This window comes from Lynx rufus, unplaced genomic scaffold (assembly GCF_022079265.1).
Source record: "Lynx rufus isolate CCGP_SWC_20201006 ecotype Redwood Valley unplaced genomic scaffold, mLynRuf1.p SCAF_7, whole genome shotgun sequence".
Lineage (NCBI taxonomy): Eukaryota > Metazoa > Chordata > Mammalia > Carnivora > Felidae > Lynx > Lynx rufus.
The window spans coordinates 69,656,531-69,680,728 of NW_025814889.1; the positions used below are offsets into that span (position 1 = coordinate 69,656,531).

The 24,198-nt window shown below is 35.8% G+C and overlaps 1 protein-coding gene across 3 annotated transcripts in view; it reads right to left on the reverse strand.

The window, feature by feature from the left end:
• Positions 1-2,735: 2,735 nt before the first annotated feature.
• The window catches only part of YAF2 (YY1 associated factor 2), a 75,922-nt gene continuing 54,459 nt past the window's right edge, over positions 2,736-24,198 (reverse strand). For 2 of the 3 annotated variants that reach the window (XM_047065076.1, XM_047065077.1), the window contains 2 exons: positions 4,507-4,659; positions 2,736-3,664 (listed from right to left, as the gene is read on the reverse strand). In XM_047065076.1, the coding sequence (XP_046921032.1) occupies positions 3,427-3,664; positions 4,507-4,659 (391 nt within the window). In that variant the 3' untranslated portion in view covers positions 2,736-3,426. Of the gene's footprint in view, positions 3,665-4,506; positions 4,660-24,198 lie in introns of those variants that run through there. The other variant, XR_006959710.1, reaches the window with a different exon arrangement.

The following is a 24,198-nucleotide window of genomic DNA, read 5'->3' on the forward strand; positions in this document are numbered from 1 at the left end:
AGCACCCCATGGCCTAATTCCTATTTTTGCTGTGTTTGTTTTTCTCCTACCCCTTCCCTCATTTTTTTCCCGTTCCTATCCTTCCTTGCCTTTGATATTGCTGAGGCGTATTTTCTATTACCCTCAATAGCCAGTGAGGGCATTCTTCTCCTTCTGCTTTCACAAAATGATCGGTCACATCCTGTATTTTGTAACCTTTAGTGTCTTTTGATTCTGCTCAGCTATTTTTGTCACTGATGACTTTTCTGCACTTCAATTTTTTCTACATTGTTCCAGACAACGGAAGGTGCCTGTGGTTGAAGGCAGGGGAGGGCAGTGCCAATAAGTCAAAGTATCATTTTATGTTTATCCTTTTCCTTATACATTCACTTTTCTGTTTTCAGTTAATTTTCAAAGTACAGTACAGATGTTCCTATCAATTGCCCAATTCCTGTATCAGGTCTTTAAAAGATTCCAGAAGAGGTAATTTGCAGACCAAGCAAAAAGGAAATTAAGTGCCTCAGTGGAAACGAAAACTTCTAGACCATTTAGCATCAATGCACAGAACATGCAGAAACTACATTTTTAGGCAAAAAGGATTTTTGCCTAAAAGAAAGATAATAAATATGCTATCAACTTAGACAAGCTGAAGTTCTCTTCCTTTTTAATGTTTTCACTTTGTCTACTATCACTATAATTTTAGGAAAGCATTTAACAAAAATAAAACCTTTAAGTCAACTATTTCTACTGTGTAATACAAAAGGTTTTAAGAATATGTATTTCTGGTATGCCTCAAATTATATCTTCACTCTTAATTATATCAAAATAAGGTAATAAGCTCTGAAAAACATTCAAATTCTTTTTGTATGGAATTTGGTTAAAAGAACCCACTGCTAAAACTACAGGGTAAACCAATGAAAGAGTTTAAAATGTACACTTAGCCCAGGCTCTGAATCTTTTTGCATATTTTAACATTAGGTATGTTTGTGGAATTTGGGTCTGTTTCCTGGTTTGGAAGTGTATTTGAGGTAGGGTGAAATTAAAGCAAGTGAAGATAACTGTGATTAATGAGAGGAAAACAAAATTTCAAACTATCCAACTCAGTTCATTTGTCCTAGCTCCAAGTGCATACCAACAGAAAGTTGGCTGATCTGGGATCAGAGCAAACATCTGATGTGGAAAATTCAGTGTAACCCACAGAACACAATCCTTTTGGTCACCCAAGAGGGTGTGCAAATAATTTTTGTTACAAAGAGTATTTTTGCATTTTCGTAATGGGATTTTACCTATAAAGATAGTAAAGGCTCATTTACTGAGCAGTGTGTGTCATGTAATTAATAAGAATTTTATATGGATTGATATTTAATCGTCACAACAACTTGATGAGTTAGAATTGATTACCATTATCCCTATTTAATAGATGGGAAGAGACCTTGAGTAATTTACTCAAGCTCACTTAGGCTCTATAACAGAGATTCAAAGCATCAGACACCAGTTAGCACTCTAAATTTCCATACTATATACTCCCCACTTATATAAAAAGATGCCTATACTCCATTCTGGTAAAATTCCATTTCTGTCAGATTTTTCTGTCTTACAGTCCATTTAAAATACATCCTCAAAGTTTTTGATCATCATAAGACCCAGTGCCTCCAGAGCATAGTTTTGATTCAAAAATTAGATTTTCCCTATTACAATTATTACTTGTAATTTTTACTGTGTCTAAAATGTGAAACATTTGAAACATGTTGAAAAACAGTAATATATGACAAAAAATTTTCATGTTTTAAAAGAACATAACCAGTTAGCTGGGGGTCCATTGAAAGTATCTTATAATAAAAACAAATTTTAATTTTTCATTTAACAACACTAAAGAATGAGGTATATAAATGTTTTAATCACAGACTTTTACTGTATGCAATTAACTGTACTTCACAACTAGCATCTTACAAAAAAGACAGTCCCATTGTGCCTGGAAAAAGTACTGCAATTAAACGGAAAATTACATTACCACAAGAAACCACCAAATACACAACTGTCAGGGTCTACAGGTTGTTTTTTTTGTTTGTTTGTTTTTTGTTTTTTTTTTCTGTTCTTCAAATGCAATCATAGTGTTTTTAAGTGGTATTTTGTATCCAGGTTATGTTTTTAAGTTAATTTATATTCCAGAAGTCTCCTAGAGGTGGATACATATTAAGCAAATGGCTAAAAGAAGCAGGAGACCCTATGAGAATTTAAGAAGTACTGTGTGGTTTCTAGGCTGGATTTTTAAATACAACATGAAACACATTATTTCTTGTAAACAAAAATGCAAAATCTGTAGTCATAAAAATATTTTATTGGTAATTTTACATAATAGTAAGTGGGGCTGTAAATATTTTTTAAATTTCAGGATATTGATAAATGCATAAACTGGCAGTTGTGTCTGAAAATAGGATACTGTGATTTTCATAAAAATCATTATATTTAATAAGAGGCCAATTAAACTGATTTAAGATTAGTTATTTCCCAGGTCTGTGCAACAGTTCCCATTTCTGTATTAATTAGATTCATACTTCTATGACCCTGCACAAGTTTGGGGCAAGACAACAGTGATAAAACTATTATTAAGTTAAAGCTTTTCCAAAATTGCAGCTTTTAAAATATGTCAGGTTTCTTTTCTGTTTTTGCCAAATGTTTATAATTATTTGAACTGTAATGTTTTATTCCATACAGAAAACATACCAGTGTTCAATGACAAGAGGACTAAACCTGAATTATAAAGCTAAATAATCAATGTTTTATTGTTTACTACTCTGCTAGTAAAACATTACAATAATGAATGTTTTAAAAGATAAACAAACAAAAACAAAGATAAAACCAGAAACATAATTCAGGAACAATAATTTAGTAAAATGTGTCAAAAACATTGGCAACGGTTCATACAAATTCTTTATTTAATAACAATTTTCCTATTTAACCACACCAAGTACCAGCAGGTGTATTTAAGAGGATAACCATTAAGAAAATCCTGTTGCAGCAATAGTTGATTAAGTTGATCTTTGACTTGTATACATATAACTATTTGTTTCACAATTCTCAAATAATACATATTTAGGCAGCTTGCACTATGTTATAAAAATTGAAATTCATACATGCCAATAGTAGAGAATTATGTGTTAGAATTCACTAAACTAAAAGTGAAAATAGACTTACCAATAACACTGCATAATGAATAATTCAACCACATTTTCATGGCACCTTTAACTGTGGAGACCAAAATGTTAAGTTTGGAAATTTTTGGTAGGCATAGATTGCAATAAATTCTAACAAATTTCTATCTTATGTAAAACGCAAATTATGGATTGTGCATGAATATGTTTGTCATGAAAATGTGGTACCTCTTGGCATAATCTGTGTATTTGCATGTTATGACAGAAGTGACTAAGAAACTGGAGAAAATAAACTTTAATGAGATTCTCCATTCAGTGATGAGGCTTCTCCTCTGGGTGAAGATGACCTGGACATTCCCCTCTCTGTGTTATCAGAGCTAGACCCACTCTGACTGTGTTGATCTGCAGAAGCAGCACTAGATGCAGGCGGTGACTTCGTTTTCTCCTTAAAGTCTGTAATAATGACTGTCAGATCTCCAACGGTAACTTCCAAATGCTGAGCACTACTCCGATCCACGTTTTTCAATCTTGGCCTAAACACAAAAAATGATTATATTTTAAACTAGCTTCTCTTTCTACCAACTTTCTGAACATATACTGAATAAATCAGGTAAAAATAACAAAATGAATGCATCTATATTTAAGGCTCTAGATTCATGTTTAACTAGCCAAAAAAAAGGTATAATTAAATGTTTTAAATCATTAACATTAATCAAACCAATCATTGATGAATCTTCTTCAACATGACAAACTGATACTCTGGAAGCAATGGTCTCTTAATTGTGCTTTTATAGCTTTATCATAATTTTGCAGATAGCTTATAAGTTTTACTAAAATAAATGTTTTAGGACAGTAATGACATAGTTGTATCACAGAGTAAGCTGATAACTATTAAGGCTCAGTTATATGTAAGGCTCTTATTCCACAGATGTGCACTGATAAGGCATCATGATTATCTATTCTGCCTGTACCCAAGAAGATTTTAACTGGTCAAAGCCCATGCAAGTATCTGTTCAGTATTGTGAATATCACTCCTGGCTTTATGACTAAAAAAGAAATAGCTCAAGCACAAATGTCTTTTAATCTAAAAAAGGAAGGAAGGAAGGGAGGGAGGGAGGGAGGGAGGAAGGAAGGAAGGAAGGAAGGGAAAAGGAAAGAGAAAGGAAACCTTACATTTAAGCTTATATTGGTGGCTTCTGTGTTTAATTTCTAATATACTTCTTAAACTCAGAAAAACACTTTCATGATATTTTATAACAAAGGAGATAAGATCTCTTCTACTCTGTATATGAATAGATTAATTTCAAAAGAGAATATTAAATTAATGGTTTGTTTTATTATTTCAAAAGTGCCATAAAACACTCTTCAAATTTACCTGGTTTTCTTATGACTGTTCTTTTTGCTAGTTGTTTCCTTTTCACTCTTTTCTTTTTCTACTTTATCTTTTTTCTCTTTCTTTGACTGTGTAGGGGGCACAAACTGCTGGGTAACCTGCTGTGCAACCAACTGGGAGACAGGTCGAGGTTTCCTGTGTGCATGTTAAAAAGAAAGTTTTTTTTATTATAACTTAAGAAAATACATTCTTTATGAGACTAGCTCTGATTATAAGAATACAGGTACACGACATTATTTTCAAGTACAAAAAATCCTTATATGTGAGATAATTTAATGTGCAATTTAACAGATTTTACACACATACACACACACAAACAAATTACTGTCTTTCCTATCCAACAAAAACAAAACTATAATAACAGTTAAAAGTTATAGCCCAAGATATATGGTCAAACCATGAGAAAATAACTGTTACATAAGTCAATGTGAAAATTATTTAAAAAAGTATATCAAACTGAATGCTCATAGGGAAGCACACATATAAATAAACATGAATTTCAAAAATTTAAACTTGAAAATTTATACTGAAATAACATTTAAATATATCCCTTCTCCTTCATAGAAGGAAATAGCTAACCTAACCATCTGTGACAATGGCTACTTGTTCTTTCCTCTAAAATCTTTCACTTAATTTAATAAGTATTTGAGTGTCAAATTTTCTCACTCTTTATTGCTAAAATCTTTAAGGTTCCTTTTATCTCTAGCCACAATCTCAGCGTGCTTTTTTGACCTTGGCAATCTGTCTAGTCCTTTGAGACTTGCCTATTCACTCATTTATTCACTTAAAAAACATTAATTGAGAAACTATTGCAAAAATTGCACCATGATATCTGAAATGTTGCTTCACTTCACGCTTTAGTGACAGTACTAACTGTCATTCTACTTGTCAAGGATCCCTCCAGCTTTATGGTAGAACTTGGGCAACTGTGGTCAAGATTCGAAGTAAACAATCTCTAAGTTCTTAAAATGAGAGACAGAAGACTGAGGAGGGGAGTGAAAATGGGAGGAGTGAAAAAGTGAGGGAAGGGAGAATAAGATAAACATAAATTTTAGCAGCTGGTCTACAAAACAATAGTAATTTTATTGCATGGAAAATCCTGAACCCATTTTGGTCAGTAGAGTTATTAAAGAATCTTTTGTTGTTGTTCCTCTAAAGCCATGACAAAATAGAAACCAATGAGAAAATACTGCACTATCTACAATTCAAAACTTTAAGGAGGAATCCTTTTAAGGAGTAAATAGGAAACACAGTATGTAAACAGGTATCAGTAGATGGATAATGAATTTTGTTCAGAGCCTACAGAGTCTGAAGTACAGAAAGCATATCCAGGAAAGATGTACAACACAATTTAAGAAGTAGGGTTGACACAGATATCAGGGTTAATTATGTAGATTAAGAGTTATACAAATGAAAGTGATATTGAAAGCATGGTGATTAATGGCTGAGCTTGTAAGGAAGTAAAATTTTTAAAAAGTGGATTAAAACAATGTTTTTTGGAGCACCTGGGTGGTTTAGCTGGTTAAGCTTGCAGCTCCAGTCATCTCTGCATCAGGCTCTGCACTGACAGCTTGGGGCCTGCTTGGGATTCTCTCTCCCTCTCTCTCTCTGCCTCTCTCCTGCGCATACACTCTCTCTCTCAAAATAAACATTTAAAAACACACACAATGGTTCTTAAATTTAAGGTACATTAGGATCACCAGGAAGGCCTGTTTATGGCTTGCTTGGCCCTACTCCCAGAGTTTCCAATTCAGTAGGCCTAATAATCTGCATTTCTAACTGGTTTCTGAGTTAGTTGATGCCTCTGATCTAGCCCAAAAAGAAGCTTGAAGAGCTGCAATATATTGTTACTAGTGCCGAATAAAGATTGAGATGGAGAGCAGGGAATGGCAAGGCAATGAAGAAAAAAAACAAGGCTAAACAGATAGGAAGGAATCCAATAGTAAAAAGCTAAGGAGTCTGACTTACCCTTAAAAGATGGGAGATCACTGAAGAAATTCAGAATTTAATTTTACAAAAATTACTGGCAGCAGTATAAAGGGGAAAGGTACCTCAGAGTGGCAGGGAAACTGTTAGGAAAGCTACTTTAATAGATTAGGCAAAAATAAAAAGGGCTCGAACTAAGGAAGAAGCAGAGGGGTTATTTAAGACAGGCTGAAGAAGTAGAATCAAAGACCTGGTAACTAATTATGTATACCTTTCTTAACCAACAAATATTCCTCTAGAAAAACACAGAAATCCTTGTCCTCATTCAGCCAATATTATGTGGGTGGAATCAAAAAATAAACAGTCTTAAACGTTCATTTAAATGCTATGGGAAAAAAATGAGGAACATAGAGATTATTGGAAGAGTTGCAGTTTTTTATTATGTTTCCTTTTCTAGCATGTAAATCTCCACAAGGAAAGGGATGATATCAGCTTTATGCACCACTGTATAACTTAGTACCTAGCACAGTTCTGAAAAAATACTAGATACTTAGTATTTGTTGTTGAATGATAAAATCAAGTTTAACAAGGAAGAAAGATGTTTTTTTGTTTTTTGGTTTTTGTTTTTTAAGAAAAGGAGTACTGTACAGGCACCTGGGTGGCTCATTCAGTTGAGCATCCGACTCTTGATTTTGGCTCAGGTCATGATTCCACGGTGGTGGGATCAAGCCCTGTACTGGGCTCCATGTGGAGCGTGGAGCGTGCTTGGGATTCATGGTCTCTCTCTCTTGCATACATACATATACTCTCAAATTAAAAAGAAAAAAGAGTACTGTCTCTAAGGTTACTCACTAGACAGGATCAACCACTCACTACACAGAGGTAAACAAGTAGTAAAGTAAGAGCAGGAAGAAATAATTTATCTTTTAATTATGTTGTAAAGTGGAAAAAGAAAAAAAAGCTGAGGGGTGCATGGGTGGCTCAGTGGGTTGGGCATCCGACTTCAGCTCAGGTCACAATCTCACTGTTCGTGGGTTTGAGCCCCAGGTCAGGCTCTGTGCTGACAGCTCAGAGCCTGGAGCCTGCTTCGGATTCTGTGTCTCCCCCTCTCTCTGCCCCTCCCCTGCTCATGCTCTGTCTCTCTCTGTCCCAAAAATAAATAAAACATTAAAAAAAAATTTTTTTAAGAAAAAAGCTCAAAGGTGTGGCAGGTTTGAGAAAATATTTGTTTAAACTAGTACCTAGTGAATAGTGAATCACCTAAAATTGAGTCATTCCAAGATATAAAATGCAATGGAGGTATAGTCATCATTTGGTCTCCCAAGGTAATATGGATCTCTGAATCTCTTCCTTCCGTAATAAATGAAGGTTTAGCAACTTCCTTCATTATATATTGTATATATATACATATATATTGTATATATACATTATATATTGTATATATATACATATATATACACACACACACATATATTATTACATGTATATAGTATATATTATTATATGGTATATATATTGTACGGTCACTCCCTCCATCCTAAAATTTAGTGCAAAATAAGTTAACAAAAATTTTAGTGATTAAATTGAACTAAAATAAAATTACAAACACTGAAATAAATTTACATGCTTTTTGAACCAGAGGAGAAATCCCAACATTTCTATCAATAAACTGATGTTAGTTATTGAGTAGTGGCCATTATTACTAACAAGATATATAAATTTTATTTATATTATCTTTATTTAGTACTGCCTATAAGTAAAATAGCATATTTTTCTAGGTTTTCCTGTATTCGTTAATGAGCGAACCCCAATGCTGTTTTCCCGTAAGATCTGAATATCTCAATCATGGATTCTCTGATCAAGATTTTCAGGAACATGATTCTTGTGCTGTGATTAAGTACAGAATATTTTTATGACATGATCAATCACTCCCTCAAACCTCCAGCATTTGTCTCCCAAGTGAGTATCCATCTACTATGTGACACTGTTCCTCAACATCTCACTCCCATTTTTTTTAAGTTTATTTATTTTCTGTGTGTGTGAGAGAGAGACAGCACATGCACCATTGGGGGAGGGACAGAGAGGGGGAGAGAGAGAGTATCCCAAGCAGGGTCTGGAGCTGTGCAGAGCCTCTTTCAGGGCTTGATCTTACAAACTGTGAGATCATGACCTGAGCCAAAATCAAGAGTCTGACGGTTAACCAACTGAGCCACCCAGGCGCCCCCTCCCTCCTGCTTTTATGTGAGAAAGGAACAATCCTAATTTCCCAACTCTGGTCTCTTGTAACTGTTGCCAAGTCTTTTTCATATTTAAGAAGTGTTATCTCTCCAGAATCTTTCTAGAATCATTTCCCTTTTTTATATGGCCCATCAATCTGAAAATATTAGAGCATGATTTGCTTCATAACCTCATGGTTGAGTTAATTTATAATTTATTTTTAAATGAGTTATGAATTTAAAATTCGTGTTATACTCTCAGTGTTAAGAACAAACTACTTAATAAATGCACACAGAAAGAACAATTAGTTAAACTGGTCAGGTGAGGGGCTGGACCGGAAAACAAGCTAGAAGACTACCACATCAAACTGGAAGTGAAGTAATAGTAGTAAGGGTCTATTCTGTGGATAGTTAGGAGAATGGCATCGAAGCAGTGAACCCGATGACATTTCATAAGGATAACCCAATCGGATGCATACCTGAGTAAGAGGGATAATGAACTCTCCCCCAAATGGGAATAAAACTGAAAGAAATGGGGGGAATTTCTAAGGGCGGTGCTGTGTACTGAATGTTCGTGTCCCTTGCAAAATTCATTTATTAAAATCCTACCTCTCCAAGGTGATAGTATTAGGTTGGGGGAGGGGGGGGTCTTTGAGAGGTGACTGGGTCATGTGGGTATAGCCCTCATGATTAGTGCTCTTATAAGAGACCCCAGAGAGATTCCTTGCCTCTTCTGCCATGTAAGAAAATGGTTGTCAATGAGGAAGTGGCTCCTTATCAGGCAGCTAATCTGCCAGGGCCATGATCCTAAATTTGCAGCCTCCAGAACTGTGAGAAATTAATGTTCGTTGCTCATAAGCCACCTCATTTATGGTATTTTGATACAGCAGCTCAAATGGGCTAAGACAGTTGCAGGAAAGCCAGGAACAGGTCTACTCTAAATAGGGGGTACTGACATGCTTGGTGTTAATTATGTTGGATTTATAGATTTAATAAAATATATGTTAGTGATGAATCATTGAATTCTACTCCTGAAACCAATATTGTATTCTATGTTAACTAACTAGAATTTAAATAAAAATTTATAAAAGATTTAATAAAATATAAGCAAGGCAGTCCTTTGGGCAAGTGTGAATGCAAGACTAGTGGTGTAATAAACCACCATGTAATCTCTGTAACTAATGTTGTTATTGATTTTGTTATCTTTCAATCACCAACAAATCTATAGTGGTTCCCTTTTCCCTTAAGAAAAATGTTATTTATTTCTGTTCTTGAGTAGTTATACCTGTTTCTCTCTCTTTTCATCTTAGACTTTCCTAAATGTGTAATGCTCCATTCCTTTATTCTTGTTTTAATGATGGCTGATTGTTACTTAAAGATTATGATTTACCTAAAACTCCATTGTTCTAGGGTTATTTGATCTGGTTCAACTTCGGGAGAAAAGCAGCACAAAATATAAATACGCAAGTATACATATAGGTTAATTACTGAAATGAAATTCTCTGCTGCTCCCTAGAGGCTGAATGTGCTTTAAAGATCTTTCACTGAAGGTAGGGGGAACACAGCTTACCTTTTCAACATATCATAAAGTTCACCCTCACCATGCCCTACTGAAAAGAAAGCCCTCATATCTCCAGGGATATTAAGAAAGCTGGGGGCCCACACCTGGGTGGCTGAGTTGGTTAAGCATCTGACTTCAGCTCAGGTCATGATCTCTCAGTTTATGAGTTCTAGGCTCATGTCAAGTTCTGTGCTGCCAGCTTGGAGCCTGGAGCCTGCTTTGGATTCTGTGTCTCCATCACTCTCTGCCCCTCCTCTGCTCTCTTTCTCTCCCTCAAAAATAAACATTAAAAAATTTTTCAATAAATAAGTAGGTTTAAACTATGATCCATTTTCTACTTAATGAGAAAAATCTAGAGGATACTAGGAAATTTTAGAGGTAGCAGATTGGTAACTCAGAAAATAAGGAGCAGGGTGACATTTTTTAGATATGCCTTTTTATATACAGGGATTTATCATTCATTCATGGTTTTGACAATACACCTATAATGCCAAAGATTCTGTAAAAAGGGGGACAAAGTCCTCGTTAGTAAATTACCATATCTCAACTGCATTCTATTGTCATCTTATTTACATAATGCCATGACTATGCTGTAACTTGTGAAATATGATATTCAAAAATTGGGGGATCTCCACATGTCTCTACGTATCCTTCATAAATAGCCCAAATACACTGTGTAATATTTTACAGGTATGTTGATTTCCTGTAACATAGAAAAAGGTGAAATTTCAACAACAATAATAATCTACCATGAGAATGAAGTGTTTTTCGGAGCTTCTTGATCTTCCATGTGTGTAGAAGACTGGTACCTGTTGCTTGGTATACGCCATTTCTAACTATGTGTCTGCTTTCTATCCCCACTACCCCATAACAAAAATTCTATGTGCTAAATACTTTAAGAAAAAAATGTTTCAAGTTTGATCAACCTCATCACAATTTACTTTGTCAAGTTGGACAAGCAAAACAAATTAAGACATAAAACATTTACTGGTTATTTTCTAAGAGAAGCAGCATAACTCATAGATCCAAAAGAAACAGTCTTCAGGACACTAAAATATATGATAAAGTGAAGCAATATAATCAATTTCAATGAGTAAAAACAGCTGAAACTTGTAAGTCTGTCAATACACTGCTAACAAAAACAAAAAAAACTAACCAAAGTAGATTTTATAAGCAGCTACCTTGTTTTGTTTAAAAAATGTATTGCACACTTACATGAGTCAGGTATAGGTAAGATGCTGGAGGTTCACAATGGGTAAGACAAACATAGTCTGTGCGCTCACAGAGTTTACTTAGCAGATCAGATAGAAACCATATAAAAAAGTAAACTAAAAAAAAAGGTAAGTTTTGTCAAAAGTACCAAGAAGAAAAAAAAGTGTTGTAATAGAGAAAACAGAAAGCGAATTTATTATAAACAGGGTGAAAAGAACTTTAGTTTATGTTTAAACTGTCAGTACACCGGGCCTTTTTTTTTTAATGTTCTTTTTTTAAGTTTTTATTTTATTTTTTGAGAGACAGAGAGAGAGGGATACGGAGGGAAGGAGGAGGGGCAGAGAGAAGGCAAGAGAGAGAATCCCAAGCAGTCTGCCCTGTCAGCGCAGAGCTCCATCTGGGGCTCGAACTCACAAACCATGAGGTCATGACCCCGACACTTAACCTACTAAGCCACCCAGGCATCCCTAGTTTTTTTAATGTTTATTTTTGAGAGAGAGAGAGAGAAAGAGAGAGAGAGAGAGAGCGCGCGCGAGTGGGGAAGGGGCAAAGAAAGAGGGAGACACAGAATCCGAAGCAGCTCCAGGCTGCTTTAGTGTCCTCTGAGCTGTCAGCAAAGTTCCCTACTCGAGGCTCAAACTCACCAATTGAGAGACCATGACCTGAACCCAAGTTGGACGCTTTAACCGACTGAGCTACCCAGGAGCCCCAACATGGGTCTTTTTAAAAAACATCCTTTAAGGGGCACCTTAAAGGTGATCGAGTGTCTGACTCTTGATTTTGGCTCAGGCCATGATCTTACAGTCCGTGAGATCGATTCCCGCACTTGGCTCTGGGCTGACAGTGTGGAGCCTGGCTAGGATTCTCTCTCCACTCCCTCCCTTTCTGCCTTGCTCCATTCGTGAGCACTTGCTCTGTCTCTCTCTCAAAATAAATAAATACAGTTAAAAAAATAAAAATAAAAAATACTTTAAGTCATTTCATGAATAATGTACAGAAGAAAAAGTAATAAAATTCAATGTTAAAAATTTTACTAAGACTTGAAAAACATACTAAACCCAAATTTCTATTCTGTAATAATGTGGTTTTAAAGGTATATAGACCTGAAATAGGTAAAGATTTATTTATTTATTTATTTATTTATTTATTTATTTTATTATTATTTTTTTATTTATTAAAGAAAAGCAGACTGCCATGTGCAGTGCCTCATTTGGATGTTTCTGGAGTTTTGGAAGCTTGACTACCCTACGTTCTCCTACAAATGGACCTTGAAAGCTTGTTTGGAGGTTCTAGCAGGGGAGTGCAGCTACTCGTATACCCTTGACCAAACGGTCCTCCTCTATCCGGAAGGTCGTCCTCTTCAAAGAAGCGTGCAGCTTCGGGAGGGACGCATATGGAGCGGTGAGGGAGGAAGGGGACACCCACCTAGCCAGCCAGATCAGCCAAATCAACCCTAGCGATCAATGGGGTGACAGATGTCACAGCCAGATCTCCCTTATATCCATAGATAAAGTTTTTTTTTAATTTGACTAACTCCTCATCAGCTACTAGGCCTGATCTTAGGACTATACTTACCTTGTAATACTGATTTCATGATTTCAAACACACCTCTACTAGATTTTGGCTTATCTTTGCTTCCACTTCTTGCACTGGCATTATCAGAACATTTTACTTTGAAAACCGTGATGGCTCGTAATTTTTTGGAGAGGACAACCATTTTCTTTGCTCCAAAATTATGGTTTCATTTTTAGACTAGGTATACGTGCCTATCCTTCAGAATCTACTTATGAATCATATCACGTAAATTTTGATGCCAAATATCAGAGAAGATGAAAGAATACAATCACATGTCTTTACAGCAAGACAAACGTTCTGTACTGTTTCTTGGGTTTGTGGAAAAATTCATCTAGTATATTATCATTTGAAGACTTATCAGAGAGCTCTAGCACCATGTAGCCTATAAAGAGTTAACAAGCACATAAGGATATAAATCACTCAGTGTGAACTCCCTGGATTTCTCAGATTTCTCCTGTAGTCTAGGGGAGCATTCTGCAGCCTGCTCAAAGACTCTTTCTCTCCCAGGCTTTCTGAAGTAGATCTTTTTTTTTTTTCTTTTTTTTTTTTTTAAATAAATCCGTTTTTGAGATTTTGTGATGGAGAATAAGAAGGAAATTAGAAAGACACTAATGAGAGAGGTTTTGTTTTGTTGGGTTGTGGGGGTTGAAGAGGTTTTGAGAACTGTAGGTTGGGAGCAAAACTATTATGTGAGGACAGAGGTGGAAGAGGGAAAACGATAACTAAAAAAATGTTGCTAGGGCTCTTTTCACAGTTTCAAGAAACACAAATAAAGGATTTGCTACTTTATTTTACAATTGTAAAAAAACAAACAAAAAAAAAGAAGGAGCTAATCTGCAAAATAATTAGCTTTAGTGGTTTTCCTTCCATGCATGGTCTATTTGTTGCACAGAACCCATTTATGTAACATGTTATTTTAGATTTTTTTAATGATAAAATATTTTTAAAAGAAATGTGCATCAAGTATTTGTGGAGCCCCTGCAGCACTTCTGCAGAATCCTGGTCTTCTACACTCCTCTGTAATGCTGTTGATCCTTCCATGGCTGTGTTCTATCTCCCCAGCAACTGGATTCTTATCCCTACATGAGAAGAGATCAGTAATCTCACTTATTTTTGTATCCCCAGCACTAGTACAGATCTTGTATCTCGATATTAATGATCATTAAAAATACCAGTTAAACATGATGCATAATAAATACAACTATTAAACAATTATATGGACACTGATTTGATGAGGTGCCAACTTTTGAGAATTCACTTTCTTGAAAAATTTGCTGTTGTCATCTTCTGAGCAATTTACTTCTTTTTCATGAAAATGGAATGAAGGGTTTAATGTACATGTCTGCTTTCTATAAAAATTTATTACTAAATCAAAAAATAAAAGTTCTTACTAAGTGGTTTTCTCCACCTTCAAAATATGAAATAATCTACTCTGCTAATACTAGCACTATTTGACTTACCAGCAAAATTCAAATATTACTGATAGTAATGATACTCAAATTCTTTGTTATTGTTTTTCCAGAAGAATCATTATGCTAACAAAATTTTACAAGGAATGTCAATATATTAAACTAAAACAAAAACAAAACCTAATTTCTATTTGAAATTGCTGTGGAGACTCCTGAACCCACATCTGCTCAGTGCTCATCCTCCAACCTCCCAGTTATCCCTGAAGTATGGCTGTGAGAAATACTAGTCAAAAACCACTGGTACAAGGTATTCACACTATACCACTTAAATTTACACCTCAGGTTCTACATACTCCTTCTTCTTGTCACTTGCCTCAGTGTGCTTACAAAATGCAAGGAACAATAGTCTTCATCATTTCAAGAATCTGAGTATTCTGAAGAGTTTTTACTTTAAGGTCTGTATTTAATTTTCAACATCAAACACTTGTGCAAAAACCCTGAACACATTTTTCCCTACTAAACTCCTGGGAAGTAGCAGCAGGGGAGACTTGATTCTTTGGCAGCTACTAAGAAGGTCTTGGTAAGGAGAGACAAAATAAATGACTACATCAGCTTTTAGAAAAACTAGGTTAGAGTGTTCAAGCAATTAAATCTGACAAACCCCTCAAATCAATAACCACCACCACAGTTCCCTTAATTTGAAAGACTAAAGACACTCTCTAGAGTTCAAACAGGTCCTCCTCACTTTTCCTTCTCCTCAGGCAAACAAATATCAAGTCTTTTCAATTTTTCTTTCACATTATTGGAATGGCTTCCCCTTACCATTCTCATGACTACCACTCTCACCCAACCCAACCGCAGCCTTCTATATTATCTACTTGATGGACTTTTGTCTTCTCCCCTCCAAGATTACTCTTCCTTACATTCATTTATTTAACAAATTTTTATTAAACTGTTCAAATCACTGTTCCGAGCACTGAATTTACTTTTACTGTGTGCCATGTTATCACGGGGTGACCTTGATTCTTATTTCAGAGAGAACAGAAGCTATTTGATGAAATCTCCACAATCTCCTATCTGTGCCCATATCCTCTAACTTCCCTATCCGTATTACCAATCACAGCCATGCCTCTATCCCTTATCCCTTCTCCAGGACTCCATTCCTGCTACTGACCTCCTTTCTTTCCTGCTTCAGTGATACTTCCTTCTGTAAATAGGTTATCCCTGTCAACATACAAACACAAAACAGTAGCTCTTACCTTAAAAAAAAGAAAGGAAAAACAACTCTTCCCCTAAGTCCACATACCTTTTTAGCTACTGCCCCATTTCTCTGTTCTCCTTTCTACTATAAGCATCAAATGGTTTGTCTATAGTCACTTTCAACACCTCTTTCCTCCATTCTCTGAACGTGCTCACCTCCATCAGGTTCTTGTCCCTACCATTTTACTAACACCATTACTTTCAAGATCACCAACAATCACTTTACCACATCCACTGGTCAACTGTAGTTCATTCCTTGCTCAGTCTTTTCAAAAGCTGCATTTGACTGAGTTTATCACTCCTTTATTTCGGGTAAAACTTTCTTCACAAGCCTCCAGAATGCCACACAATTTTTCTCCTGCATCACTGGCTACTCTTTCCCAGTCTCAATTATTGGTTCTTTTCCTTCTTTTACAATTTCTAAACTTTGGAGTGCATCAGGACTCAGTCTTCAGGTATCTCTTCTATCTACGTTAACCCTCAACGACAGTGCTACTCATGGTGTGGTCCACTAATCAAACCAAGGTATCAGCACTGAGGAGACTAGTACAGATGCAGATTTGCAGACCTTGCCCAAGAACTACAGATATTTTTTATGCACACAAAACTCAAGAAGTGCTATTCAGGGTGACCTCATTCAGTCCTTGCCTTAAATATCATCTGTACAATAGTTCTCAGCCCAGGCTCCACATTAGAATTAATTTACAATACTTTTTAAAAATAACTATGCCTGGCGGGGGGAGTTAAATATTGTTAAATTTTATAAGTAGAATAAGATTTGTAAAAATGAACAGATAACTTAAGAAAAAACTAATTTTTTTAACTGAAACTACTACATTGAACATTAATTTTAATAATCAAAGTAGTCCCTGAATAATCTTTTCTGGGCATAAGAGCTTTCCCCAAGGAGACACACACACACACACACACACACACACACACACACACACGTGCACACACACACAAAACCCCTCATGTTGAAACATGAAAAAATTGTGATCCATTCCACCCTAAGATATTTAACCAGAGAAGGAAATATATATCCATACAAAGACTTCTTTATGAATGTTCACAGCAGCTTTATTTGTAATGGCCAAAAACTGAAAACAAACCAAATGTCCACCAAGAGATGAATAAAGAAATTACGGTACATTCATATAATGAAATACTGCTCAACAACAGAAAGGAATGAACTGACACACTCAACAACACAGCTGAATATCAAAACAATTATGCTTAAAGAGGCCATAGAAGACTATATACACTGTTATGATTCCATCTATGAAATTCTAGAATATGCAAACTAATCTATAGAGAAAGCAAATCAATAGTTGCCTAGCAACTGAGGATGGGAAAGAGGTAGGCACAGGAGGGAAGAATTAAAAAGGGGTACAAAGAAATTTCTGGTGATGATGGATATGTTCACTATCTTAACTGTGGTGATGGTTTCACAAGTATATTCGTATGTCAAAACTTATCATATCGTACACTTTAATTGTGTGCAGTATACTGTATGTCAGTTATACCTCAATAAAAGCGGTTTTTAAAAATGTTTAACCTCACTGGTAATCAAATTAAAAAATGCCCCAATCCTGAGATAAATCAATGCATCCAAGGTTGAGAACTGATCTATACAACTCCAAAATTTGTATCACCAACCCCAATGTCTCCCCTAAACCCTAGACTTACATAACCAACTGCCTATTTAACATCTTCACTTCAATGTCTAGTAGCAACTCAAAATAACTTAGCTTATTCAAAACTACTTCTGATTCGTTCCTTCTTCCACTCTTCCAGTCTCTCACAGTCTTCCTATCTTGGTAAATAAACTCCATTTTTCCAGTTGCTCAGACCAAACACATGGTAGCAGTCTTCATTCTCCACTTTCTCTCACACTCACATCTAATTTACCAGCAAATGCTTTCCACTCTACCTTCAAAATAGATCGAGAATTGGATTTCTCACCAACCCCACTGATGCCACCCTTGTATTGCCACTTGCCCCTGATTCTTCAACTGCTTTGCTATAGACTATTCTCTCACAAAGCAGCCAGGTGATCATTCCAGATATAAATCAAATTATATCACTCCTCTGCTTAAAACCATTCATTGGGTTCCTCTTCCCCATCTAAACCCCTTCCCCCTTGTTACACTCTGGCAACCAGAGTGTATGGCAATTGAAAATAAAATCCAAAATTCTTGCTCTAGTCTGAAACCCTACATGATTCAGTCTCTCTCTCCACTTCATCTTCTTTAATCTCCCCTCCAGAAACCTCTATTCCTGTGTCTCAGTTGGTCTGGGGTGCCACAACAAATATTGTAGACCGTGAGGCTTAAACAACAGAAATTTATTTTCTCACAGTTCTGGAGGCTACAAAGTCCAAAATCAAGGTCCAGCAGGGTATGGCTTCTGGTGAGTGCTTTCCTTCTGGTTCGCAGAGAGCCTCTTTCTCACTGTATCCTCACATAGTAGAGAAAGACAGAGATCACCCTTTTCCTCTTCTTATTAAAAGCCACTAATTCTATCACACCTTTCACCAATCTTTATGACCTCATTTAACCTGATTTACCTCCTAAAAGCCCTATCTCCAAATATAGCATACTGGGGATTAAGACTTCAACATATAAATTTAGGGGGAGGGGACACAATTTAGTCCATAATATCCAACCTCAATGGCCTTCTACTCCTGCCTGAGGATTTCCCCTACTTATTATTCCCCTCTGCCTATTCACTCCCTCACTTCTTCCAGGTCTCTGCTCAAATGCCAGCTGTCAGTTAAGTCTTTCCTAACCTGAAATAAAATAACACTCTCCCCTCCAACTCTGCTCCCCACTCTGCCCATTACTCTGTCTCTCTCCGTATGCTTTCTTTACTTCAAAGCACTTGTTTCTACTTACCATGTTATATATTATTAGCTTATTGCCTGTCTTCCTCTACCAGAAAGGAATATAAGCTCGCTATCACCCCCATAATTATAAACGGGGACATTTTCCTGTTTCATCTGGTTCACTGCTGTTTGCCCTGTGCCTGCAGAATTGAAAGAAAGAAAGAAAGAAAGAAAGAAAGAAAGAAAGAAAGAAAGAAAGAAAGAGAAAGAAAGAAAGAAAGAGAAAGAAAGAAAGAAAGAAAGAAAGAAAGAAAGAAAGTAAGAAAGAAAGAAAGAAAGAATCCAATGTGTTTTTAATGGATAGGTGAATGTTAAATCCTCCTACTAAAAAATTTCCAGGGACCCTAAGTGATCCTAAGGCAGTTTTTACAAGCCTGGCTATACATTAGCATCACAAGGAGTCTAATAAAAATTACAATACTTGGGCCCCACCTAGACCAATGGAATTAACACCCTCAGGAGTTAAACCTGGTATTTTTCAAAGCTTCTGAGTTGCTCATACTGTCACTGGCCTACAGAATAAGATCAAAGTGCTGGCTGGCTACGTTGTCAGATCTCTCCAAATCAGACTCCAGGATTTGGATGTGTCCAGTAAAGCAAGTTACTACATTTCGAATTGTACTTTCCTAATGCATCTTGGATCCCATCTTTTCCAAATAACCTTAACTACTCTGGTCTATATATATATATGGTCTATGTATATATCTATATACAAATCTCTCCCCTCTCTGAAACCCGATAGCACATGTAGACTATGTCAGATTATCATATTAAATACACATATAACTATATAATGAAATATAATTTATTCCCATTTTTAAACCTCTTACATTTTTTTAGCCCCCACAAGTGCCATGGACATACTGAACAGATGCTGAATGAAGACAGTTTCTTCATAAAATTATCTCCTTTTCAATTTATATGAAACCAGAGAAAGGGTACATACTCAAACCCTCCTGTTAAGAACCACTTAGGGGCTCCTGGGTGGCTTGGTCGGTTAAGTGTCTGACTTCAGCTTAGATCATGACTTCACGGTTTCTAAGTCATGGCTTCATGACTTCTGTGCTTGACAGCTCAGAGCCTAGGGCTTGCTTTGGATTCTGTGTCTCCCTCTCTCTCTGTTCCTCCCCCGTTCATGGTCTGTCTCTTTCTCTCTCAAAAATGAATAAATGTTAAAAAAAAAAAAAAGAACCACTTAAATTACCAGTTATAAAATAAGTAAGTCACAGGGATGAAAAGCATAGCATAGGGAATATAGTCAATAATATCCTAATAACTACGTGACAGATGGTAACTACACTTAGGGTGGTTAGCATTTCCTAATGTACATAATTGCTGAATCACTATGTTGTAAACCTGACACTAATGTCAACTATTTATCAATTAAAAACAATTTTTTAAAACGATCAGCAGGGTTCTTAACCCTGACCACACATTGTAATCTCCTGATGAGCTCTTAAAGCAATATATCCCTGTTGGGGCCTGACTTTTAGGGGCTCTGATTTATTTCGCCTGGGTTAGAGCCCAGGTATCCTTTTTTGGCTCATTTTTCCAGTTTCCAAGGTGATGCCAACGTGTAGGAAAGGTTGAAAACCAATGACTAAAAAACATCAAATCTAGATGCTCTTCTTTTTCTAAATAAAGACACTGGCAATATTAAAAGATGTTATTTGATTTTAAAGTCTGTAGAAAACATCACTCATATTTTCCAAGCCTTTCTTTTATGATATGAACTTATATGTCCATATATGATATGATATGGATAGCACACTTATTGATCAAAATAGGTCTATTTTTAGCTAAAACAAATCTTACCTGGAAATTAATTTTCTTTTATTTATGGTTGACTTTCCATTCTTGCAACCTATATTTATGGAGGACTTATTGGTACAAGCTATTTTTCCTAAGTTTCTCTCTTTTCCTTCATTCATTTGCTCATTCATGAAAATGGCAGGCAATTATTGTGTCAGGCAGTCTTCTGAGTTGGTTCCCAATAAGCCCTACCTCCTGGTATTCATGCTCTTGTCTAATCCCCTCGCTGTCAGTAGGCTGGATCTAATAAAGCGCTTCTAACAAACAGAGATAGCAAAATTAATTGATGCTACTTCCAAAATCAGGTTACTAGAAGACTCTAGCTTCCATCTTGCTCACACTCTCCTGCCATGTTGTGGACTCTCTACAGAATGGCTCACATGACAAAGAACAGTGGAAGCCTCTGGTCAACAGAGGAACTGAGGCCTGCCAACAGGCTGGAAGTAATTCCTCCCCCAAGCATGCTTTGAGATGCCTGCAGCCTGTGAGAGACCCTGAATCAGAGGACCCACATGAGTTACACCCAGATTCCTGACTGGCAGAAACTGTGAGGTAATTAATACTTGTTGTTTTAAGCAGCTAAGTTTTGAGGGAATTTGTTATGTTCCAACAGATAACTAATATATGTATTGACACCTACTAACATTCCAAAAACAAGATGCCATATGTTACAGAAAATCTAGTGTCTATCCCGGAGGAAGGTTTCTTTGATACACCACTGAAATTTTACGTATTACAAAGAAGTTATGGTACTGACTTAGCTCACCACTGCCTTTAGTGTGGGACAAGCTGTCCCAGGCTTCAAGTTACTGAAGTAAATGCTTGATATGTCCTTCATTTAATGTCCTCATACAGCTGTTCTAGTTGGTATTTCTTTGCTCCTCTGTAGTGTTCACCTTTATTTTGTGCTGTCAGTTACTCCTGTTGCACAGTTTACTGTGTCTTGTCTCTCCTTATTCCTTTGCCCTACTGCCTTTCCTCTGCTTCTTGGTCCAGTGTGGGTTAAGACACTGATTTTCAGTCATCATCAGATGGTAGTATTGTTCCTTTCATTTTACCTCTCCTTTACTTTTACCACCCAGACCTGTTACTTCCTGTGTTCTTAGAACAGCTTAGCACAACATTCCCAAAGTATGGTCTGTGTACCACTAGTGGGCCCTATCAGTCAATCAAGTAAAATCACTCTGGTATAATCACAAATTTAAAAAGATCAATTATGATTTTTCACAGAAATTCTGTTATTTTGTAAAAATCCAAACTCATAAAAGTAGAGATGAAAATAATTCCAGAAATGCCAAAATTCAGAATAATGATGTAAAGTAAACACTGAGCAAGAGATTTCAACAGAACACAGAATGTCAATCAGAGTGATTAGGGCAGGTGAATCTGCAAGTGTTAATGTGTGCACTAGTACCTGGAAAATTAAAGTGTACTGATAAATATCTAAAAACTGGTTTTAATAAACCAGCATTCTTCTGCCTCTAGTGACAATATAATCCTTTGTCAAAAAGTGCCACGAAGTATCAAAGCTTTTGAATAATTTTCAGAATTATTGGCAAACCAAATAAGTTTTTACAAAACAAAAACAAAATACAGTCTTCAGTGTAAAACTGATTCATTCTGTCACTAAAAACAGAGAAGTCTAAAACCACAAAGGCATCATTCATAGTTGTACTTATAATAGCAAAAACATTATAAAGAGAAGCTTTAAAAAACACATTCACAAAGTTGATGACATGTTTGAAGAGAAAGCATAAGGCACAAAATCCTTTTAATAAATGGTAGAGCTGGGCAATGTATAGTATTAATAACGTATAATGTAGAAGAGTTAATACTATTACATGTTCACACTAGATTTTTTGCTTTACAGTTAGAACCACAAATATGAAAAAATATCACTCAGTTCTTGTTATATCACAGACAATTTGACAGAGAAGTGATCAATGACTGATTTATCACTGATACCCCAACCTACAGAAAAGGTACCGCCAGTAGAGTGAAACTATATTAAAAACTGTGAACTATGCACAAGGTGGGCTGGGATCAGTACTGACAGAATACCAGCTATTTGTGTAGGTATGCAGTTTTTATAAAAGAGGTTAGAATTACTTGCCTAATCCATATATTGCTTTAGACCTCAATGTATACAGCTAGCAATCAAAAATACACCTCCCAACTTTATTATCAGAATGGTCATAATATCTTTTCTACACAAAGAAAATACTGAATATATTTTCTACCTTAATATAAGCTGTTGCAGGAAAAAGTGTTTACATTTCTTCAAGACACTAATAACATCTGAAATGATCATTTCTGCGATTTCTAACACTTGCTCAAGTAGTATGCATATCTGAGCAGTATGTTTAGCATCTTGAATAGCATGAATATGTTGACTTAGGGTGCAATACAAAAAAAGTTAATTTTAGTTTAAGAAAAAGCCAGATAGCCAAGAGATTGACTTTCCCACTAAGATTAACCAGAAAACTAATTAATATTACATTTGTCACTGCCTCAATCTGAAATATTCAAACTCTCAACATTGTAGGGAGTCAACGTTCATGAAGAATCTGAGAGTAAAAGAAACGGCCTATAGAAATTATCTATAATTTAGGGTCATATTCAATCTAAATATCTAGAATTATCTGAATAAGCCATTACTTGTTACCATTTCAGCAAATTATAATTTTAAGTTAGCAGAACTTAAGGGCAGGAAAATAACCATAAAATTTGGACAACCTGATTTATAGTTCAAGTCCATGAGCTCTATAAAAACTTAGTAAACAATATCTTTCATAGATGTGACTTATAAATAACTATTTTTTAAAATACTACTTTTAATCACTTTATTTTTTTAATGTTTTACTCATTTGTTTTGAGACGGAGTGGCAAAGAGAGAGGGAGAAAGAGAGTCCCAAGCAGGCTCTGCACTGTCAGTGCAGAGCCCTACAGGGGCTCAGTCTCATGAACCCCAAGATCATGACCTGAGCCAAAATCAAAGGAAGGACCCTTAACCAACTGAGCCACCCAGCACACCTTATTTTTATGTCTTATTTTCAGAGACAGCAGGAGCAGGGGAGAGGGGCAAAGAAAGAGAGAGAGAGAGAGAGAGAGAGAGAGAGAGACAGACAGAGAATCTTAAGCAGGCTCCACCATGCTCAGCACAGAGTCTAACATGGGGCTCGAGGCCATGACCCTGGGATCATGACCCGAGCCGAAATCAAGAATCGGATGCTCAACCAGATGACACCCAGTACCCTTAAGTTTTTTTAATTTACATGAAGTTGTGGTATGCTTATATATCCTCTGTGTTCCAAGGATATTTTAAAATTGAGATTCAATGGCATAATGTTTAAGAGCCTGGTTCTGAAATAAGTCTGCCTGGAGTGCAATCCTGCTCTGATACTTAAAATCTCATTTGTCAGTGAGAAGCAATATTGTGAGGAGTGAAAGTTGTGAACATGAAAACATCTTAACACATTGTGTTATACATAATAAGCATTAAAGATTAATAATAAACTATTATTTATTTTTGAAGTTTTTCAGATAATATATGGAAAAGCTGAAAGCTACTAATTTGTGAAGATAACACTAAAATTTGATTTAGAAATGCATTCTTATAAGAGTTTGTCTCTGTCATTCTGTAATATCTATTTTTTTTAGCCTCATGGTTTTACATATAACTTTATCTTTTTTTTTATTTATTAGCATGTCTGAGAAACTTTCTAGAAGATGTTGATTTGTCAAGATTTTTGTAAAATCTCAAAATAATTTGCAAACTTGATTTTCATATACATTTATTATCAAGTATGAATGTGC